General features: G+C 42.0%; 2 protein-coding genes across 5 annotated transcripts; both read right to left on the bottom strand.

The window, feature by feature from the left end:
- Positions 1-1,097: 1,097 nt before the first annotated feature.
- On the bottom strand, positions 1,098-9,932 carry LOC307017012 (uncharacterized protein). The gene is made up of 5 exons (XM_079646435.1): positions 9,833-9,932; positions 4,288-4,586; positions 2,588-3,877; positions 2,405-2,506; positions 1,098-1,243 (listed from the first exon to the last, which is right to left on the bottom strand). The coding sequence occupies exons 2-5, from the start codon at positions 4,577-4,579 to the stop codon at positions 1,215-1,217; spliced, it is 1,713 nt and encodes a 570-aa protein (XP_079502561.1). The 5' UTR covers positions 4,580-4,586; positions 9,833-9,932; the 3' UTR covers positions 1,098-1,214.
- A 2,825-nt stretch (positions 9,933-12,757) lies between these two features.
- foxred2 (FAD-dependent oxidoreductase domain containing 2) lies at positions 12,758-23,357 on the bottom strand. Of its 4 annotated transcripts, none has more exons than XM_079646432.1 (10): positions 23,211-23,357; positions 21,427-21,641; positions 19,657-19,962; positions 18,748-18,999; positions 16,929-17,237; positions 15,870-16,036; positions 15,443-15,608; positions 15,087-15,313; positions 14,839-15,009; positions 12,758-14,249 (listed from the first exon to the last, which is right to left on the bottom strand). In XM_079646432.1, exons 2-10 carry the CDS (start codon positions 21,636-21,638, stop codon positions 14,014-14,016), a joined length of 2,046 nt encoding a protein of 681 aa, XP_079502558.1. In that variant the 5' UTR covers positions 21,639-21,641; positions 23,211-23,357; the 3' UTR covers positions 12,758-14,013. The 4 variants fall into 4 exon arrangements, with proteins under 4 accessions (XP_079502558.1, XP_079502559.1, XP_079502560.1 ...); XM_079646433.1 differs by lacking the exon at positions 23,211-23,357 and adding an exon at positions 23,074-23,210; XM_079646434.1 differs by lacking the exon at positions 23,211-23,357 and adding an exon at positions 23,053-23,166.
- Positions 23,358-24,038: the final 681 nt, after the last annotated feature.

Below are 24,038 nucleotides of genomic sequence, written 5' to 3'. Positions count from 1 at the left end.
ACTTCTTTACATCACAAACACATCTTTTATGCTCACATTTTAAACATCTTTTTCACAGGTATAGTTAAAAAGGGTTATCGCCGTTTGGCTCGCTGTAATAATTTAGTGGGAATGCCGACACAGCATTCCAACTATCTGTTATGCTACGCACATTTTTATTTATTTTGCACCTCTTCTCCCACATTGAACATCGCAGAAACTCTGTTCAAACATCAAAACGTTCAGCTCGGTCGGGAATCGATGGCTATTACTTTTCTCATTCATAACTTTCAGAATTCCAGAGATACATCCCATAATACATCACATTTTTAACATGGAAGTCAATGGAGAAACTCTTCAGACTTCAACAATCTTCAACTGCTCCTTCATACTTTCACTCAGAAACCTCATTCCAACTTTAAAATGTGACACATCTTTCCGACATTATTCGTGTAACAACTTTCAGGACCCTGTTGATATAATCAGACACTGTTAATGAATCTGTATTCACCTCATCTCACTGCCATAAGAGTACAAACACTGCTGGGGCCATTCACCTTCACACAACCATTTTACATTCAACTTTAAATCCAATTCAAATGACACTGCTCGACGTCGTCTGATATTTCAACACGGTGTTGACAGTGACCTGAGAGGACAGAACATTCCAGAACTTAATGAGTGGAAGTTTATGCCTTACAAGTGAGCGCGTCGACTATTCTAGAAACCACCCCCAGGTAGTGCTTGAAGTTTTGGGAAAAAGGGCCGGTCCTCCTTTATTGACATATGCATTCTGGGTAGAGCAACTACAATTGACCAGAATACACTAAGCACTATAGGCTACATGAATAAAGATAACCTTCCACTTAAAACGGGAAAAAAAAAAAAAAAAAAGACCAAGTGTATAAACAATAAAAGCCCCATTGGAGCAGCAGATCCATACAGTCTGGGCCCCCAGGGGTCTCGCTTGTCCAAACCTGCCTGGTTATATTGCACTCTGAATGTGTAGCTAGCGCCCTGAGGTGTGAGCAGGATTCCCAACCGACATGTTCCCAGGGAATCTCAAAAGTTTAGATACCTTAAACTTAGTTTTGAAAAAACTAATGGGAGAGACAGTGAACATTAAAATATAAAAAACATTTATTGAAAAATATGATATTACATTTTTTATTATAAATACATTTTAATATTACATGTATTGCTTAAAACAAGAGTTGTTGAAGAGGATGCAGTGCTCAGTACGGCGGATAACGTCCATTTCCACCTGGAAGAAGAAACATGTTATTGGACCAAAGGAAGTCCGATTTGTCACCAATACATCATGCAAGTCAGTTGGTCCAATGTCAGGAAATAGATTCACATAAGTCATAATGCCAAGTGATAAGATTTATTTTTTTCTCAATTGAAAGAATACATACAGCAACACCTCTAATTTATTTTTTCCTTCAACAGATGGTACAGGTGGAGGGGTTAAGTTGCCCTAGACTGCTAACGAAAGATTTATTTGCGCCCTCTGGTGGAAAGAATTAGGATGTGGCCATAATGCTGACTGCAACATGGATTCAAATGGTAGAGTTTTAATATGTTAGCAATTTAGCAGGAGACAAAGGCAAGTGACATTTAAAGTTTAAAAGAGGTAATCAGATTACTGGTAAAAAAATATATATATATTTGGATAACAATATATTTTAGAATAAATATAAGTATAGTAGAGATAGAGGCATGCCTGCAATTTGATAATGATATTTGTATTCAAGCTAGTTCTTTTTTTTATTTTTATGTAGCAGGTTAACACCTGATCAATTGAACAAAAACACTTTGTTAGCTTTTAAAGCATATTGTAGTAAAACAGCTCTTGTAAACTTGTTTTATCCCCTAGTCTTTGTTTAATATAAAAAAGGTGTCTTGGCGATGTATTAAACTCAACCCGAATCTGCGCTGATGAGTGGGCTCTCCTCACTGAAACCTCTTCCTCTCTGTTGGGGTTCTGTTTGGACCTCCCACTTCACGGTTTCTCTAACTGGGTCGTTATGATGTGGGCAGACTCTACAGGGCTCGTATGGGTTCTGATACACTACGCTAGGAGCCTGGGCCTGGGGGTGGAGGAAACGTCTGTAGTCGACTAGTTGCCTTTTTAGGGCGGGGCATGAAGTATGCTGGAACCTCGATATAGGGATTGGGAGGCGGGAACGGGGGCATCAATATGGAGCCCCCTAGGGACACTCTTTCATGTATTTCTTTTCCGAAGCTGTTCAATCAACAGAACATTCTATGGTTAAAAAATAATTACTGGCATTTCCTAAAATGGGCAGGATCCTTAATCACACAGAAAGTGTAAACATTTTAGAAGAGTCATTTGATCCCAGTTCAGTGTTTTCCACCCTGAAGATGCTTTATTGGCTAAATCAATTTTTAGACCCCTTACCTTGACCCCTGGGCTTCCTGTAGCCTTGTTTCCTCTGGTTCTTCTGTGTTTGCCCCCTCATGATTGGTCCTTCTCCTTGTCTATAGTTCCCATTCTTATTTTCTACAAGACAAGCAAGCTAGTTACAGCACCATGGTCATTTTCAGCATAATTGAATTATGGTCAAATCAAAAAGAAGATCACCAGAATATGTAAAAGGCTGATTCCTGTTTGGTCCCATGCTGCACCTTCTCTCCTCACAGGCACACTTGTGTTCCTGGAACTCATTACACTGGACTCCAAAGTCCACCTTCGATGGAGACACTTCTGCCGTCTTCTGATCAGCCATCGGGACGCCCAGCTGCTCCTTTCCAAGCAGACCTTCGTTCCCAGGTGCTCCATCTTCCACCTCGATGCCCGCTCCATTTTGTAGATTCAGCTTACTTTCGCACGTCTTCTCAATAGAGTTCAAGTTCAGACTCTCTTCCTGCTGAGGAGGGCCGGTCCTTTTCTTCTGCTGCGGCTCATTTAAAATGTCCTGGTTTGGGCTTCGATTGGCCTCAGGTTCAGAAGACCTATTTGTGTCCTCTTTAGTGGGGGAAGATTTGACAATGGGGTTTTCGTTCTCGGCTTGCTCCACGATCACATCGGCTGCCAACAGGTCGTCACGCTGTAACCACTCATTGGTGGGGCTGAAGGGGGCCAGAGACTCCACGGACCAGGTGGACTCGTTCCAGGTTCTCTTCAGGTAGGAGCTATTATTTATAGAGGGAATGATTTGTGCCGTGTCTTCAAGCGGATTTGTCTCGATGCTATATTCTTGCTCATTGTCAGGGAGCTTATTGGAGGACGATTGTAGGAGTTCATCTGCGAATGGAAGACAATCTTGTTGGGAGGAGCTACACACAGGAACCATACCATCTTGAGAGCCAACAGACCACATGTTGCAGTGAGCGTTCCTGCATGGGGGAACATTCTCCTCACCCACACTCTCTTTTGGGCTCTTCTGAGTGTCCAGGGTTGCTGGGATACATGACTGGATGGCTGTCGTTCCTGTAGGTCGGAGGACGTTAAAGCCATGTTTGAAACTGGTCTCTTTAACCGGGAGATCTTTTTCATTACTGCTGTGTAACACGTCGTTCTCAACTTCAGCAGAGTTTTGTATTTGGGAGCTTGAGCTCGAGGACGAAGGAGAGTTTATTTCTGTACCCGAATCTGCGCTGATGAGTGGGCTTTCCTCACTGAAACCTCTTCCTCTCTGTTGGGGTTCTGTTTGGACCGCAGAGTTCACGGTTTCTCTAACTGGGTCGGTATGATATGGGTGGACTCTACAGGGCTGGTATGGGTTCTGATATGCTACGCTAGGAGCCTGGGCCTGGGGGTGGATGAAACGTCTGTAGTCGACCGGTTGCATGTCAGGGCGGGGCATGATGTATGCTGGAGCCTCCATATAGGGATTGGGAGGAGGGAACGGGGGCAGCCCCATACCATAGCCTGAGAAGTAGAAACAAGAAACAGTGAATCGGAGATGGACGTTCAAGTTCAGTGAGCAGCACCTTCAAATTTTAATATCTGAGTTTACATTTCTTTCATAGAAAAGTTAAAGCAAAGTTTCATACATACAGTATAAGACCATTGTGTTCAACAGTGACCAAGAACATTTAATCAAGCACAATTTTGAGATACTAGTACTTTAAATTGAGTATTTACATTTCTGCTACTTTGTATTTTTACTCTACTTTTATTTAAACAGTTACTCAATACCTTCATTTACTTTACAGATGTGGATGAATGATGTGAAATATAATCAAGTGTTAAATCAGACTTTAGTTCCACCTGGAGTAAATCCACAAGCTCCAGAACTTTTAAATGTTTCCAGCAAAATGTAAAAACTCAAGACTCACCCATTCCTGGAAAACCAGCAAAGGGGTTATAGGAGAAGGGCATGGGCCACTGGGAGGGGTGGAAAGGGGGTGGGGGTGGAGCATGGACGTAGAAGACAGGCCGGCCAGGGAGGTGGTGTTGGGGGTGGGGGTGTTGGGGGAGGGGGTGGGGTGGAGCTCCGTGGTCTTGGCAGCGGGTGTATAGTCCTGGATCATGCTGATCAGAGGACGGCCCACCACTGTTAGCCCGAGTGTTTCCATGCACTCTGCTTGGGTGAGCTGACGGAGGTTTGTTCACAGCTTTCGTCGCCATATTGGATCTGCAGAGGAGGAGGATCTGTCAGGTGTGGATCCACAGCAATAATTCTAAAGAAATGTAGATCTGAGCAAACATTAAACAAACAGGATGACACTTATTGAGAATAGCCTATTTTCTTTTTTGGGGATAAAATGTTCTAGAGTATTTGGACCAAATTCAGTGCATGTTTACAATGTTATAAAACGATGCACTGGTCAAGAAAGGGGGAACAAATAACCACTGCAGTTAAGATAAGACATTCACACCTAGCTACCTCTCAAGCATTGCTAATGAGGGCATTTCAGTTATGTTTCTCACTTTGGTCTGTCTTTGTTGCTGTGGCTAGAGACCTGCATACACATGAGTATTAGAGATTTAGATTCTTAAATATTATATTCAATATACACAATTGTTTGCCACCAGACTTTTAATGTTCATACACCAAGCATGTTAGGGTGAAATAAGCAGTGTTGGGACTGTTGGTGTAACGCCGTTATTTTTGGCAGTAACTAGTAGCTTACTCTAACGCATTATTTTTTTAATTCAGTAACTCAGTTACACTCTTCAGTTACTACATGGTGAGTTACTCAGTTATTTATTTTTTATATAGTCCCGGCTCCCAGACGTTGGTGAGCGGCGCCAACAGCGAGGCGAACAGAGATGAGAATTGTACTTAAGTAAAGTACTTGAGTAAATGTGCTTAGATACTTCCTGTGTCACATGCGGAGACGCGCTGTGGGCGTGTTTGTGTTTACTAACAAGACTATCATGGCAGCAGCGGAGCTCAAGTCGAGTTTCTCCTCCTGGAGATATGCTCACCATTTCACTTTTGTCGAGCACAAAGAAAATAACGTTTTAGTTACATTTAAGTTGTGTCTTGGTGGGTCAAAGACCCTATCTACTGCCCAAAACAGCAATTCAAATCTGTTGAAACATCTGCAGAAACAACATGCTGGGACGAAGCTAGTAGCTAAGACCACAGACCCAGACTCATCCGACGCCACTCCACCTCCACCTAAGCAACAGCGGCTGGATTTTAACCGAGGGACTGCTAGCCAGGGAAAAGTTGATAAATCCGTTGCACGGTATGTTGTAGAACACATGCCGGCTATGTTGTAGAACACATGCCGGCTATTTCTACTGCTATTTCTTGATCAACAGATTGTATTATTCTCCAATGCAATAAAGGCTATAAGGGCATTAATGGGAGCCCTTTTTTTTTAAAGTAACAAATTCGTTACTGTTCACAGTAACGCAGTACTTTGTGGTAGGGGTAATCAGTAAAGTAACTGAGTTACTTTTGAAATGAAGTAACTAGTAATGGTAACTAGTTACTGGTTTTCAGTAACTAGCACAACACTTGAAATAAGTCATGTTGATTTGTGGTTCTGAACCCTTAAGTGCTTTCCACACACTGTACCAAAAGTGACTTGCAACACCAAAACACACATTTGAAAAGCTGATCTCAAATGTGGAACCCATGTAATAAAAGCCAATGAATAAAAATGGAACACACGAGAACAGCGGTTTTCAAAGTGTGAGGCTCGCCTCCCCTGGGGGGCGCCAGAGAGCTTCAAGGGAGGCACAGCCTGAGAAAAACAACGAGAAACAGTTAAATCTAGCTAGTTAACTTCAGCTAACTTTATGCGAGCGGCAACATGGATCCATTTTTAGTGAAGTTACTGTAAGTGAAAGAGGAGACAGCATCTGGCAGAAAACTTCAGCTTTGTTTTTAAATAAAAGTTGTGGCTCATCGGACATTTATGAGAGAAAATCCCTAATGTCCGAGTGCAAGTGAATGCAGCACAAGACGCGAGCCTTGTAACCCCTCCCCCGGTGCCAGCGAGGAAATGTGATTGGTGGAGATTTCATTTGAACAGGGACGGCGCATTTGAACCCCAAGTAGATGGAAGGAATGAGGCATTTGCGGTCTACAATGACAGAAGAGACTATCAAGTTTGGCTGTACTCAGCATTGAATTAAAAACACACTAACGGCCCTTCCACACAGCGGCGTGCGTTGAAGCTTCAACGCTTCTGCCCATTCACTTTGAATGGGGTGACGTCACGCTTCGCCGAACTGCATTGTGGGGAGCGTAGCTATGCGTCAAAAGTTGAGCAATGTTCAATTTTTGGCGCCTCGCAGAAGCGTCAGCCAATGAAATCCCGTTTATTCAAATCTGCCAGTACAAGCGCTAGCCAATCAAACCGCGTGTATGCTGGGAGAGACTACGCAGGTCATTTCCTCATTCCAAAAAATTGAGGGAAAATTCATTATAGCGGTAGTGAATCACCCGGTGCTGTATGATCAGTTTCTGTTCATCTACCGGGATACAAACCGGAGGAGCCAGGCATGGAGGGAGGTGGCAGAGACAGTGGGTGAAACTGGTAGGTTTTCGCCTGTTTGGGGATTTTATATCCAGTGGACTTCGTTTTAACATTGCTAATGCTTTGTATGTCGGGGGCAGGAGATTCATGTGATTGGTTGTTGGTCGCAAAAAATCCCCAAGCTTCAGACACGCCCACCGCCAAGCATCAACGCACGCTGCTGTGTGGACGCTCCGTAACGGTACGTCTACACTACAGGCATCAAAAAATGCTTTCAACGCTTCGCCCATTCACTTGAATGGGGTGACGTAGAAGATTTTGAATCTTCGCCGAACTGCATTGTGGGGAGCATGGCATGGCTTTGCAAGCATCACGAGCATCTATCGGCATCAAAAGTTGAACAATGTTCAACTTTTGAGGCTCGATGCTTGGCATCAGCCAATCAAATTCCGTTTATGCAAATCCCGCCAGTGCAAGCTCAGCCAATCCAACCGCGTGCAAGCTGGGAGAGCCAGACCGCAGTTCATTTCCTCATATTCCAAACGAGATATTACGGTAGCAAATCACCCGGTTCTTTACGACCGGAACTATTTACCGGGATACAAACCGGAGGAACCAGGCATGGAGGGAGGTGGCAGAGACAGTGGGTGAAACTGATAGTTTTTTCGCCTGTTTGGAGAGTTTATATCCAGTTTACTTCGTTTTAACATTGCTATTGCTCTGTATGTCGGGGGCGGGAGATTCATGTGATTGGTTGCTCGCAAAAAATCGCCAAGCTTCAGACACGCCCAGCTTCAAGATTTTTTCATGCCTGTAGTGTAGATGGGCCGCTTCCCGTCTACACTACAGGCATAACAAAATCTTGAAGCTGGGTGTGTCTGAAGCTTGGCGATTTTTTGCGAGCAACGCGACCAACAACCAATCACATGAATCTCCCGCCCCCGACATACAAAGCAATAGCAATGTTAAAATGAAGTAAACTGGATATAAAATCCCCAAACAGGCGAAAACCTACCAGTTTCACCCACTGTCTCTGCCACCTCCCTCCATGCCTGGTTCCTCCGGTTTGTATCCCGGTAAATAGTTCTGGTCGTAAAGAACCGGGTGATTTGCTACCGTAATATCTCGTTTGGAATATGAGGAAATGGACTGCGGTCTGTCTCTCCCAGCTTGCACGCGGTTTGATTGGCTAGCGCTTGCACTGGCGGGATTTGCATAAACGGGATTTGATTGGCTGATGCCAAGCATCGAGCCTCAAAAGTTGAACATTGTTCAACTTTTGATGCCGATAGATGCTCGTGATGCTTGCAAAGCCATGCCATGCTCCCCACAATGCAGTTCGGCGAAGATTAAAAATCTTCTACGTCACCCCATTCAAGTGAATGGGCGAAGCGTTGAAAGCATTTTTCGCTGCCTGTAGTGTAGACGGGCCGGTACGTTCACAGCTTTAAAAAAATCTCCCAACGCTTCTCTGCCCATTTACTTTGAATGGGGATGACATCACTTTGCCTCGCTTTTCGCCGAACTGCATTGTGGGGAAGCAAAGCGAAGATTTCCAGGATTTTCAGGATTCAAAAGTTGAGCAATGTTCAACTTTTGAAGCTGAGCTGGAGGTGTCAGCCAATCAAATCCCGTTTATGCAAATCTGAAAATGGAAGCGCTAGCCAATCAAACCGCGTGCAAGCTGGCAGAGCCAGACCGCAGTTCATTTCCTCATATTCCAAACGAGAAATTACGGTAGCAAATCACCCGGTTCTTTACGACCAGAACTATTTACCGGGATACAAACCGGAGGAACCATTCATGGAGGGAGGTGGCAGAGACAGTGGGTGAAACTGGTAGGTTTTCGCCTGTTTGGGGATTTTATGTCCAATTTACTTTGTTTAAACATTGCTAGCAAGCATAGACAGTATCTTTAGCCAGCATGGAATGTAGCATAAAATAGCACCATAGACATTAATCTCATAAATGTTCATCATAGCCCTTCCCGCTGACACTTTACCTCTGCCACATCATAGACTATATGCATCACATTAATGCACACAATGTCATATTCCTTTCTGCACATATTCTGAGTGGAGAAGAACCGGGGTTTTTTGCTTTGTATGTCAGGGGCGAGATATTCATGTGATTGGTTGTTGGTCACAAAAAAATCCCCAAGCTCTCAGACACGCCCAGCTCCAAGGTTTTTTCAAAGCTGCTGTGTGGACGTACCGTAATACGTTTGTGAGGCGTTTTGCTGAACAAGATTGTAATCGTCACATTCAGCTGTAGGCATGCCAACTTGATGCTCTGCTCACGGATGACTCGATGAGCATAAAAAACTGTTAAGATGATGACCTTGTATGTGTGTAAATATATTTTTTCTTTGTGGGGGCCTTCCTCCAAAAAACTGTTTGAAGTCCTGAGAAAGTCAAATAAGACGGTGTGTAAAACTACACTGCCCAGCCAAAAAAAAGTAGCCACTTTGATTTAACTAGGCCAGTAGGCACAGTAAGGGCATTCCACTGGATAATAATACCCCTGCATTATAGCAACACTAATAATAATAATAATAATAATAATAATAATAATAAGGAGGGGGGGCACGGCTGTTCTTTTGTTCTCTGAGGTGAAGCTCACCTGCCCACACTTTGAGAACCCCTGCACTAGATAATATTGAACGAAAAACCACAAAATGAATCATCAAACAGTTGGAAACGTTAAAGTAAAAAGGGCCTGGCGAAGTCTGAACACAACCAAAGAACTGTTTACACAGTACAGAAAACCCCCAATGTGTCAGGGAGAAGAAAATACTGAATTCATCAAAAAGAATGACAGCCTAAGTACCCAGATTTTAAATCACAAAGCTCCTGCCAACACTCCAAAAAATGATGCTTCCAAATCTTTCCAAAGCATTTGCTATGTTGTCTGTTATAAAGGAAATGTTGAGTCACTTTACCTGGTTGAGGACTTGATATGTCGGAGCCACACACAAAGTGATTAACCGTGTTACTCACACACCTGAGTTTAAGTAGCTGCTGATCAGCCAAGTGTGTTCACCATCAGCTGATGGAGCACCTAATCAAACACTCAGATTCAGATGTCATGCAGCCATTGGGACACTAGAGGGAGCCAAACAGTTACACACATTGTTCAGGCCTTGGACAGTTCTACACAACCTCTCTGAAATGTACCTACAAACATAGTTACTGTTGAAAACTTGAATTTAAAATAAGAGTATGAATTCTTGTGATTTATTTACACATATTTAGTTAATGATAATCCTTTAATGTTTGGTTAACTGATATTTTCATTAACACTCGACCCTGAAATAAAATGTCATTATAAATAAAAATTAATATTTATCCAGTTTTATTCGTTAAGGGACAATTGTTCCATTTAAGATTTAAAAAAAGTTAAAGATAAAAACAAAAAATAATAAAATATTTTTATAAAATAAAGAGTTGAAGTCACAATTTTGGATTAAATAAAAATATATATTTGAATTATAGTAATTTTAATTATAGTAAATAATAGTCCACAAAACACATTCATTTGATTTAAAAACACTCTCTTTAATGTACGTTTCATCAGGTAACGTCATGTAAAATGTAGAATGCATATCGTTTTGTAACACCCACCTTCCACCTATAAAGCTTCAGATAATTTAGATTTACAACACATGAAAATGGCTATATATATAGCACTTAAATATTTAATAAAGAACAACAATAAGGGAACATTCAAGGGGCAACGTGCCGCTCCAGTGATAAGCAGTGATTTCCAACATGGGGGGTCGGGTCCCCAACAGGTCGCATTATGATGATGTTGGAGGGGCTTTGAGATTACATTACATTGCATTTAGCTGACGCTTTTATCCAAAGCGACATACAATAAGTGCATTCGACCAACAAGATACAAACTTGAAGAAAACAGAATCATATAAGTACATCAGGTTTCATAGAGCTAAAACATTTCAAGTGCTACTCAACTGGCTTTAGATAAGCCAGTGCTTTATTAGTATATAAGTGCTCTGTTAGTAATTATTTGTTAGTAATTCTATCGCTCGAAGTGGAGTTGAAAGAGATGAGTTTTCAGTCTGAAGAAGATGTGTAAGCTATCTGCCGTCCTGATTTCAATGGGGAGCTCATTCCACCATTTTGGAACCAGGATAGCAAACCCACGTGTTTCTGCTGATGGGAACTTGGGTCCCCCTCGCAGTGCGGGTGCAACGTGCTGTTTGGCTGATGCAGAGCGGACTGCACGTGCTGGGGTGTACGGTTTAACCATGTCCTGGATGTAGGAAGGGCCAGATCCATTCGCAGCATGGTACGCAAGTACCAGTGTCTTGAAGTTGATTCTAGCAGTTACCGGAAGCCAGTGAAGGGAGCGGAGGAGCGGCGTGGTGTGGGAGTTTGTGTACAAGGAGAAGAGGAGGGGACCAATAACAGAGCCCTGAGGGACCCCTGTAGTTAATTGACAAGGGTCGGACTCGGACCCTCTCAAAGTTACCCTGTAGCTGGTGATTCACCTGAGCTCGAACAAGCCGCACTGACGGTGTCCCGGGCTTGGAGGTTAGCACGGCCTCCTGTCCGCTTTATGGACTTTGCTATGGGCTGAGTGGCTGGTGTTTACATGTTTGTGTGCTTCTTTTGTATTCTATGCTGCATAATTGTGTTTTATTTTTTTCATGTTTCAAGTGTGCAGGACAGGGGAATAGGTTATGTCATACCAAGTTGATGTTTTATTTGGGCTGTGGATGTGTATTATTATTATAATTTTTTAATGTTTTGTTGTGTTCTCACCATGTTTGTGGAAATGGGGAAATGTCTTTCAGTAAGGGGGGATGCATGTAAGCATTGGGTTGAGGGGTCATGTGTTGTGAGCATGCGCAGTCTGTCCTGGTGTGGTGAAGGAGAGCGTGGTGTGACTCGAGTATAATAAACGGAGGCGTTCCAAAAAGAACTAAGTTCCTGAGTTTTTTTTACACAGAAGTATCATTGAAGCCTTAACACCTCGGACGTTACACAGCTAATTATTTTAACGCGATTAACGCATGTGTATTTTTTGTCCTCGGCCGCCCCGTAGTTTCAGAGCGCATAGAGTTTAAAATACCATCTACAAGCTGATGCTGACAGCCCCGCTCCTGCCGCCCGCTTGTGGCAGACCACACTTCCACGCTCGTCACGGCCCGTCCACACAGCGGCGTGCGTTGACGCTTCACCATTCACTTGGAATGGGGTGACGTCACTTTTCGCCGAACTGCATTGTGGGAAGCGACACGGAGCGTTGCTGGCTTGGCTTGCTGCAAAAGCTGAGCAATGTTCAACTTTTGACGACCAATCGCATCATATGCCAGTACAAGCTCTAGCCAATCAAACCGCTTCTTGTGTGTCAGGGGCGGGAGATTGATGTGATTGGCTGTTGGTCGAGTTTCAGACACGCCCGCCGCTGTGGTGACGGGCCGCCGGCAGGTCCGGACTCTCCATCGGGAGGACCGGGAGGGTGTCGGCCCGTCCACACAGTGGCGTTGGAAGCTTCTGCCCATTCACTTTTAATGGGGTGACGTCACTTTTCGCCGAACTGCATTGTGAGAAGCAGAGCGGAGCTTACTGGCGTTTCAGGCTGCAAAAGTTGAGCAATGTTCAACTTTTGAAGCCTCGGCAGAAGCGTCAGCCAATCAAATCCCGTTTATGCAGATCAGCCAGTACAAGCACTAGCCAATCAAACCGCGTGTATGCTGGGAGTGACATACTGCAGTTCATTAGTTATTGCGGTAGCAAATCACCCGGTTGTTTACGACCAGTCCCTATTTACTTTACCGGGATACAAACCGGAGGAACCAGGCATGGAGGGAGGTGGCAGAGACAGTGGGTCAAACTGGTAGGTTTTTGCCTGTTTGGGGAGTTTATATCCAGTTTATTTCGTTTTAATATTGAATGGACAGCTAGCAAGCATACAGTATCTTTAGCCAGCATGGAATGTAGCATAAAATAGCACCATAGACATTAATCTCATAAATGTTCATCATCATAGCCCTCCCCGCTGACACTTTACCTCTGCCAATATAACTAGTAAATTATAATCCACTAAACACATTCATTTCATTTAAAAACAAACAGTCTCTTTAATATACACTGAACAAAAATATAAACGTAACATTTTGGTTTTTGCTCCTATTTTTCATGAGATGAACTCAAAGATCTAAAACATTTTCTATATACACAAAATAACCATTTCTCTCAAATATTGTTCACAAATCTGAAAAAATCTGTGATAGTGAGCACTTCTCCTTTGCCGAGATAATCCATCCCACCTCACAGGTGTGGCATATCAAGATGCTGATTAGACAGCATGATTATTGCACAGGTGTGCCTTAGGCTGGCCACAATAAAAGGCCACTCTGAAACGTGCAGTTTTGCTTTATTGGGGGGGTCCGAAAACCAGTCAGGTTTAACCCTAACGCTAACATGTCACCCATTGACGGGAGCAAAAACAAAAGTGTTGCGTTTATATTTTTGTTCAGTGTACGTTTCATCAGGTAACGTCATGTAAAATGTAGAATGCATAATCGTTTTGTAACACCCAACCTTCACCTATAAAGCTTCAGATAATTTTGATTTACATGATATGAAAATGGCTATATATATATATATAAAGCACTTAAATATTTGATAAGGAACATTAAGGGAACATTCAAGGGGCAACGTGCCGCTCCAGTGATAAGCAGTGATTTCCAACATGGGGGGTCGGGTCCCCAACAGGTCGCATTATGATGACGTTGGAGGGGCTTTGAGATCATTATTAAAAAAGTAAACACACAAGTCATCTGTTGCACACACACATTATGTTTTTTATGGACTAATCTTCGCTCTTTTTCTTGTGAATTACTTCTTTGGACCCTTAATATCAAAATAAAGAAAATCACTCTTTGGTTGAAATGGTCAAGTGTGAAACATTTACATCACGTTAGTTATTATACATGCCTTATTTTAAAGGGTTAAAAGCCGACAATATTTGGAACCAGTGATCAGAAGGATGTTATGTCAAGGTATTTGGTTTTATGGACAGAATCATTATGGATGCTGGAGGTAGCAAGGCTGAGGGTCCTTAACAGCATCTCAGGCTTCAGTAAAACAATCAGAAGTCTAGTTTCAGTCCTGAGGACACGGAGGCTCCAGCTTGTGCCATGTAGTTTGGGAACGCTGGGTCGGACCCTGATGTTTTTCCCGTTTCCTGTTCAGTAGGCATCAGCCCGGCGCCTTGAACCTGCTGCCACAGCTGAGTGTTGTGAGCGACTCCCTGCCGCTTCAAGTATCCCTGCTGACAAAACAGCGGCGGCTTGCGGTGGGTTAGGGAGGAGCGGAAACAGGATTCTGGAAGACACAGAAATTATTATTTAAATAAAAAAGTTTTTTAAAAAATTCATAATTTATAAAAGACACACAAATTAATAAAAAAACACTTTTTCTTAAAGAAACAGAAATCATTTAAAAATTATATTTCTAAAGACACAGAAATTGTAAAAAATATATATAACAATTCAAAAACGAAAGGAATTATTAAAAAAAAAATAATTCTAAGAATTTTTCTAATTATTTTTTTCTAAAAACACTGACATTATTTTAAATATATATATTTCTAGAAGCCACAGAAATTATAAGAATATATATATATTTCCAAAAACAGCCAAGTTATTTAAAAATATATCTTGTTTTTTAAAAACCCAAGTAATTATTTAAATAAATATAAATTATTTCTTAAAAACGCACAGAAATGTAAATAAATGTATACAATTAAAAATAAAAATAAAAGGTCTGCTATATAATCAATGATAAATCAATAATGTTAACCCTTACATTTGCTATTAACATTTTAATTATTAATACACAAATAAATACATGAAAAATAAATAAATTCATAAATTAAAAAAATACTATTTGTATCACAAACAATCAGTTTTACCAGCATAGAAGGCCCTGAGGTCAGTCTGGACACAATGCTCCAGGAAGCGCCGCAGAGGCTGGATATGAGAAATTGGAGTGTCCCATTCTGCGAGGAAGTCCTCCACCATGTGATGCATCGCTTTGGGCCTCGGTAACGGCCAGCCAGTGGGACGCAGCCTCATGTCTTCCTCTGGGGAACAAGAGGAGAACATTAACATACATTCAGAGTTTGTTTTTATGTCTTCCTGAGACAGCATCTCCACTCACCAGTAGGAAGTGTGTCGTAGTAGTATAAAACAGGGTGCAGGAAGTTGGATTTCCAGGCTTTGGTCCAGTCTGTTTCAGCCCTGCTCCGCCCCAGAAAGTCGATCTTGTTGTTCCCGTACTGCATCACCAGGACTATCAGCCCATGTTCGGAGACCTCGTGGCCCGAGACAGAGGAGAACTGGGGCAGAGCCTGGAGAGTAAACTCTTCCACGTATTCACAGTGAGAGCTGAGAGTCAAGGCAGAAGAAAGCATCATTATATGATGAGTATGAAGAAGGGATTAAAAGAGTGGCACAGTCATGATTTCCAGAAGTAAAAAGTTAATGTTAGATATCAAAATAACACCGTTGGCTCACCCTCGAAGAAGTATAACGTCCCCCAGCACCTGAAACATTTGGTACGGCCCGGAGGCTTCGCTGAGCCGCTTCAGGATCCAGGACTGCAGCTGCGTCGTCAACAGTTTTGTCGATGGCCACAGGTTACTATGGTAACGCTGTTCAAGTACGCGATGTACGGCTCGCACTGTCGCAGAATATTTAAAAAAGGGTTTAAGAAAAATCATCTTAAAAACAAAATATATGAATCATAAAAGGTGAAAAGACCACACGAGCCACTTGTTAAGAAAAAAAAACACAATACACAATAAAAACATAGAATAAATTAGAATAAAAGCACACGAGTTACCCAAACAGGAATGTCTTTAGATGACATTTAAAAGAGTCTACAGAGTCAGGTGTGCCGGCAGAGCGTTCCATAGTCCAGGAGCCACAGCCTCAAATGTACCTGTGTAACGGAAACCATGGACGAAGCCGCCCGCAGATGAGCGGTAGTCTCTGGAGTGAGCAGCTGTTCCCAGAACAAACAGGCCGGGGGTGTTCATCCCTTCATACCATGGCGTCACACCGGGCAACCTGCCTTTAGCATTGTCACTGATGGGAGGGCAGGCAGAACTGTGGAGATAAAACATTATATAAGTAATATACAAATGTACAGAGTCACCAGAGAGAGGCTTTGTTGACAGGGCGGAACATTATGCTACTGGATGAATCAATATTTACATTATGGAGTGGTGGAGGGATGACGCTATTTTGTAGATTGACCAAGAAGTTATCACAAAGGTTCCCTCGATAAAAAGCCAATGGGATTCTTCCATTGGATTTTGGAATATTGCCAAAAACAAGACAAACTGTTATGATACTACTTTTATAATTGTTGAAACATAAATGCATTACCAGATGTAAAAATGTAACGTTGGGATAAAGGAACTGCAGCACGGTCACATGACTTCACGTCACCACCGCTAAGCTAAAGGTGGCTAATGTTGGGCTATAAAGGAACTACAGCACGGTCACATGACTTCACGTCACCACCGCTAAGCTAAAGGTGGCTAATGTTGGGCTATAAAGGAACTACAGCACGGTCACATGACTTCACGTCACCACCGCTAAGCTAAAGGTGGCTAATGTTGGGCTATAAAGGAACTACAGCACGGTCACATGACTTCACGTTACCACCGCTAAGCTAAAGGTGGCTAATGTTGGGCTATAAAGGAACTACAGCACGGTCACATGACTTCACGTCACCACCGCTAAGCTAAAGGAGGCTAATGTTGGGCTATAAAAGGAACTACAGCACGGTCACATGACTTCATGTCACCACCGCTAAGCTAAAGGAGGCTAATGTTGGACGTGATGACGTTTAGTCTTCTCACTTAGACACTTAAACACAACCAAAAAACATTGACTATGAGATAAGTTAACTAGAATTGTTGAAATGCTTACTTATTTCCAGGTTTAGGACTCATTTTTGAACCACTCTTTATAATAATCCTACCATTAATACCTGTCAAACACGCTGAAGTTGAATCTGAACCCCAGGCATCGAATCACTCGGTCGTAGGGCTTTCGCATGGAGAAGTTATCAATGTGATAGCCTGGCATTTCCTCTCCTGACACGTCAGAGCTGTTCTTCTTCTCCTGATGTTGAATGTGCTTTTTTAGAGTCAGGTATAACTTTGCTTTATTGTGAGTGCCCGCTCTCCTGCTGCTCTTCTCTTTTCGTTGAGTGATGCCGATTTTTTCCAGACGAGCCTCCGCCAACCCATCTAGAGACTTCAGCTGATATGTGTCTATAAGGTCATTATTCACAGCTCTGAAAAACAAAAACTAAAGTTCAATTTAGAATAAAAGTGCTTATAACGCTAATGAAGAACAGTTGGTGAAGTTGTAATTAAGGACACATGTTCCCAACTGGGTCCTTCTGCAGTTGCAATGGGGTAGCGTTAAAATGTGAGAAAATAAAAAACTGATTTAATGAGAAATGTATATTCAAATATTGAGTGAGGTCTTACGAAATAAGATAATTAGCTAGTAAGTGAGCAGAGCTAAACAATTAGCTTAAAATAATTAAACAATGTTTTGGGAATAACTGTCATTAAGGCTTTTATTAATTGTGATATAGAAAAAAGTAACGGATAAATACTAGTTTAAAGGTCCCGTGTCATGGCCATTTCTACTGATCATAATTCCATTGTTGAGGTCTACTAAAATAAATGTATATTGTGCAATGTTCCAAACTCACATTTGTTTCTCACACAGCATCTCTGTACAGTATGAGTATTCACTCTGGTGTGTATTCAACCCCCCCCCCCCCCTGTGAGCCCAGTGGCCGTCTGCCACACACACACACACACACACACACAGACAGACAGACAGACAGACAGACAGACAGACAGACAGACAGACAGACAGACAGACAGACAGACAGACAGACAGACAGACAGACAGACAGACAGACAGAGAGAGAGAGAGAGAGAGAGAGAGAGCCTGGCTGGGAGTTTGTGTGTGTGTGAGGAAGTCTGCGGATTGGTCCAAACGTAACGGCTCCGCAGACGTTACGTCACTATACCCGAAATACGTCACTATACCCAAGAAGTAAATAATGAAAAAAGAGAAATCCCCAACGAGGCGTTCTGGGGCAGCATAGACAGGTCTTCTCTGTGTTAGAGTTTTACTCGCTACAGGGTGTACTTTGAGGGTTTTGACTCTGCAGACCGTTTACATGCAGAAAAACCTTCATAACACACAAGGGGACGGGAAATAACCAGAAAATTATGACATGGGACCTTTAAACAGTTTGCTCAAGGTAAAAATGAAAAGCTCAAATAAAAGTTAAGTAGTAGTTAAAACACTAAGAACATTGGTTAAAATAGTAAGCTAAAAGTAGAATAGATTTTTTTTTAAGTCATCTTAAAATAATGGATGACTTGTTAAGATAGTTAGTTTAAAGTAATTGATAAATAACTAAAATAATATCTTAAATAACCAAATTAGCAGTCGAAATAGTGAGCTAAAACCAGTGCTTATCTAGTAAGCTAATAGCAAGGGATATACTTTTGAATTAGATGAATGAAGAAGTATGAATGCAGACTTGAACAAAACTGGCCTAAACACGACCAATTAAATTGAAAATAGTATTGTAAATATCCACTTTGAAGTGTTTAATAACATCTAGTTTAAAATAAAATAACGGTGTCAGGCCTGAAGAATTCATAGGGTTGAGGGGACTACATCTAAAAGAAAGGTTTGGAAGCCCTGATGTGCAAGCAGCCTCCAGCAAGCAGACACAATAGATAGCAGTTGAAACCAAATCTTAACCCTACCTGAGATCTCCGACATAATGTGTTTGCCAGGCCAGTCGGACCGGGCTGGAGCTCAGCATGTGGACCTTGCTCGCTCTTCCCAAGATGCTCTGGGCCGTTTCAAAGGCCGAGTTCCCCTTCCCCAGAATAAGGACGGCCTGGTCCTTGTAGTCCTCAGGATCGGTGGAGATGGACTCGTAGCCTTCAACCAGGTCAGAACCCACAAACTCCACCTTCTGAGGAACCCACAAACCCGTGGCCACCAGGAGGACGCTGAGGGAGAGGATCAAAACGATCACGTTTTATTAAAAGAGCCGATTATCACGAATGATAACAGGGCTTAGTTGAATACTCGATTCTGATTGGTCAATATGGCCCTTTTAGAGGTTGTTAATACTTGATAACACACTGCTGCTACGCATAACATCATTGCTAAGGAGGATCAAGGGAGGGAAGGAAATAATGCATATGTATAAATGTGTCTGTTGATTGTGTATATATATATATTTTTTTTTTTTACATATTTTAATATATCTTGTTATGGTATTCGGGATTGTGGGAAACGGTATTTCGATCTCTCTGTCTGTACACAAACTGAAAGATTGACTGACTTTGAAAGAGGTTAAAAGACAAACAGTGGACGTCAGATAAGGCTTTCACACATACATGTAAATATATCTAATATGTATATATGACAAAAATATGTATATATATATGTTCATTTTAATTCATTTCTTATTTAAAAGTTACTTAATATTTATATAATTTTATTTGCATCTTTCATTTTATTAATCTCTAATCTGTGCTGCCCTGTTTTTCATTCTTACCCTGTTGCTGTTGAACTACTGACTTTCCCCACGGGGATTAATAAAGGTCCATCTTATCTTATCTGACCCAACGTAGGCTTGATCCAGCCAGGTGTTCCACTACCTGCATGTGTAGTCTGCAGCATGTTGGTCCGTCAAGATATAGCTCCGGTTTTTGGGCGACTGCACCGCCCTGATCCTCCCGATGTCCACACCGTACCGGACCCTCAGGCCGAGCTCCTTCTCAAACATGGACAGGTAGAGTGGGAAGGCGTCGGCCGGGGGGTAAAACTCAGAGCTCACTCTCTTCATCAGGAGGTCGGGGTGATCGCTCAGCAGCGAGTTCCAGTCGTGGCGCAGGTTGAACTCTCGGTTCTGCCTTCCTGTGTGGATCTTGTTGATGCTGATGAGCTTCCTGTGTCTGGGATACCTTGAAGGACAAAACAGAGCAGAGAAGGCAAAGGTGATTCAGGAGGCAGGATACAGCTTTGGAGGCCCTCTTAATTCCTATGAAGGTTACTCAGTGGCGCATTGAAGCCAAAATAGCTTGAGTCTCGAGAACAAAAATACCCAAATCTTCCCCGGATCTTGCTGTAGTTCCTGCAGCCCAACATTAGCCTCCTTTAGCTTAGCGGTGGTGACGTGAAGTCATGTGACCGTGCTGTAGTTCCTTTATAGCCCAACATTAGCCGCCTTTAGCTTAGCGGTGGTGACGTGAAGTCATGTGACCGTGCTGTAGTTCCTTTATAGCCCAACATTAGCCTCCTTTAGCTTAGCGGTGGTGACGTGAAGTCATGTGACTGTGCTGTAGTTCCTTTATAGCCCAACATTAGCCTCCTTTAGCTTAGCGGTGGTGACGTGAAGTCATGTGACCATGCTGTAGTTCCTTTATAGCCCAACATTAGCCACCTTTAGCTTAGCGGTGGTGACGTGAAGTCATGTGACCGTGCTGTAGTTCCTTTATAGCCCAACATTAGCCTCCTTTAGCTTAGCGGTGGTGACGTGAAGTCATGTGACCGTGCTGTAGTTCCTTTATAGCCCAACATTAGCCACCTTTAGCTTAGCGGTGGTGACGTCACGTGAAGTCATGTGACCGTGCTGTAGTTCCTTTATAGCCTAACGTTAGCTTTTTACTTCAGAAATCATAAAGTGGTGTTAATAGGTGAAGATTATCCTACTGAACAAGATGTGGAAATATCAGAAATGTGTGTTTGCAACAGATCTGAATTTCTGCAGTTTTCCAAAATCCAATGGAAATACCCCATTGCTATTGTCGAGAAAACCCTTGCAAACTTTTCACTTTTAGGATATAATGATCTGAATACGGGCTATGATATGCTCATTTACAGTCATCCCTTTTCCAATGTGAGTCAATGGGATAAAGAATTTTTGGGCACAATGACACAGAAGTTGTAGTCCCACTGTTGCATGGCGTACTTTTCTTAAAGGTGGGGTAGGTAAGTTTGAGAAACCGGCTCGAGATACACTTTTTGTTATATTCCATGGAATGCTCTTAACATCCCGATAGCAATGAATATCTGAAGTGCTTTGACAAAAAATATCATCTGTGGAAGCCGTGGCTCTGTAAAAAGCACGACCAATCATCTGAGCCGGCCCGGCTACCTGGCCTACCTGCCTGTCAGCCTTCCATCTGTGCACAAACTTATCTCGTGCCCTCATTGGTCATGTGCACGTTCGTGTGTGTTGGAGGAGGGGCTCTGTAAGGAAGTGGCAGATTTTCTCCGGTCGTGTATTTTCAAATTCTAGCGCACTCGAGCCGGTTTCTCAAACTTACATACCCTACCTTTAAGGTGTGGGATAGACAGTTACAATCATCTTCTGCAATTTCTCTGGGCTTCTTTACCATACGACAAGTTTCAAAATGGTTTCCTACTTGTTAAAGAAGCTGCCCGGTCCTGAGTTCCTCTCCAGGATGATGTAGTCTCTTTTGGCCTTGGACAGGAAGAAGCCCATCTGCAGCCCTGCAGGCCCGGCTCCCAGCACACAGTAACCAAAGCGCCGGCTGCCATTGTGTTGGTTATCAGACGAGCATTTCACACAGCCAATCAAGAGGAGGAGGATTAAACAAGGGAGGTTTGAATCCATTACCTGTTGGACACAAAGCAAAGTGTGTCAGTGTTGCATAAGAAACCATAACGAAAATCCATTAGGTAGTTAGAATATTGTAGGACCATAAGATATCTATCATCCCTTTAACGACGAGACGCTGTTACTAGAGCTATTTATTAAATGGCATTAATTGTATAAGTGTTCACCCCCATCTTGTCTGTTGTTTCCGGTCGTCTCTGTGTTCCCTCCTGCTGATTACCCAATTGTGTTCACCTGGTGCCCTATGTTTGCTCCCCCCCCCCCCCACCTGTGTCTTGTTAGTCTGTGTGTGTATTTAGGTGCTGTGCCTTGTTAGGAAGGGAGTGGGTGTGAGATCTTTGTGGCTGCAGGATGTGCTCACGTGAACAGCAGCAGCAGGATTGAGGCTGTGTGTGATGTGTTCATGTTTTAATAAATGCCCACACCGGGTTATATTTGTGGACGTTCTGCCTCCTTGCTTGGTCGGGCCGCTCAACGGTCAGTCCCACAATCCCCCCCCGCAAGGGGTGTAATGCGATGAAGTACATTTACTTAAATACTGAATTTAAGTATGAGGTTTTGAGGTCACCATACACAAGTATTTTCATGTTATGCTACTTTTACTTGTACTCCACTATGTTATGGAAACCAGTATATTTTGAATGCAGGACTTTCAATTGTAACAGTATTTTACAATTAAGTACTGATACTTTTACCTAAATAAACAATCTGAGTATTTTTGTACACCTCTGTGTACTAGTTAAACTTACTAAGACAAAATATGTAATTAAATGACAGTTACTAATCAAAGTTTTGGTAAATACAAAGGGGTTACATCCAAATATATTTATTTTTAGTGTCCAAAATGTAATAAATTAAAAGTATATAGTTGAATAAAATGAAAATACCCAGGTAAAGTACCTCAATGCATTGTACGGTACATGAGTTAATAAAATGCTGAAATGTAATGAAGTACATTTACGCAAGTACTGTACAGTTTTGAGGTACTTGTACTTTGCTTGAGAATTCCCATCTTGTATAAGGCCTACTTTAAGTATATATTTGACGCCAAAACGTTTGTACTTTTACTCAACTAATATTAAATACATTTGAACTTGCAACAGTATTTTTACAAATCAGTATTACTACTTTTAAATGAGAACTCCTTCCACCATTAAGCAGGCTACTACAACTACCTTAAAATGTTAGGCTACTTAAGTACAGTATTAGAGTAAATATAATTCAATCATTAAAATCATGTTTTTATGCAGTGTTATGAAGTAACTCCATAACACTGCATCACTCCCTTCATGTGGGCCATGATTAGCCAACATTAACACCTCTACTCCTGAAAACATCCACAATTCCAAAATAATATGGCGACTCACTAGACAACACATGCATCTAATGGGATTATATATAATATACCGACTTTAAATAGGTGTAAACGTGCATTTAGACAGCATGTAATCCCCCGGGTGTGCAGCAGCTCTCCAGCCGACGGTTAGTGCCTCTCCTGGGGATGCAGCTCTGCCATCGACCGGTGAACAGATGAGTGTCCGGTGTTATGATCCATAAACACACCATTACCTTTTACATCAGGCGAGCCCTTGAACGCAGCACGTGTAGTTCAGCATGTATGAAGTCTACATGTTTACTGTGGAGCATTTTAAAGTGTGTGAGTGTGTGTGTGTGTGTGTATATGAAATCCGCTACAACACACTTTCCCCTCAACACACACCAATGGAGGCTGCTTGCATAAGGGGGCGGGGCTACAACATACCAGACAGGGGAGAGGGGCTGGATCTCACTGGGTTGTTGTGATGAGGAGTGTCCACAAAGTGTGTTTAATCAACCTAAATAATCTCTATGACTCAATTAGAATGCAATAATAAACCTTAAATGACATGATATATCTTCAGAGGTGGAAGAAGTACTCTATTATTCTACTTAAGTACAAGTAGCAGCACAAATGTGTGAAAATACTTGGTAAAGTTAAAGTCTCCTGCAAAACGTACTTTTAGTAAAAGTACTGATACATTAAAAGTACTTATTATGTGTAATGTCTGGATTATCATCATTGATGCATTAGTTGGTTTTGTCACAGCTGGTAAAGGTATAAATATATATATATATAAATAATGATACCTTTTTTAGAGTAATCATCATATCCCTGTTGTACTTTTTGGTGTATTTAAATGTATATAACATATATTTTATTTTATTTTATACAAACATTTGAATATATTTTTTAATAGTTATAATTCTTTTTGAATATTATAATATTTACAAGGTTTCTGCCACATCATGTTTTCAGATGTCCTCTCTTTATTCAGAGAACTGCTTTGTCATGTTTAAGCCTCAGTAGTCACACTTCCTATTTGACGAAAACTTAAAATATATTTCCCTTTTTAATGT

This window comes from Notothenia rossii, assembly GCF_949606895.1.
Source record: "Notothenia rossii genome assembly, chromosome: 8".
Classification (NCBI taxonomy): domain Eukaryota; kingdom Metazoa; phylum Chordata; class Actinopteri; order Perciformes; family Nototheniidae; genus Notothenia; species Notothenia rossii.
The sequence above is the reverse complement of the archived record's forward strand: the minus strand, read 5'-3'. Positions and strand labels throughout refer to the sequence as shown.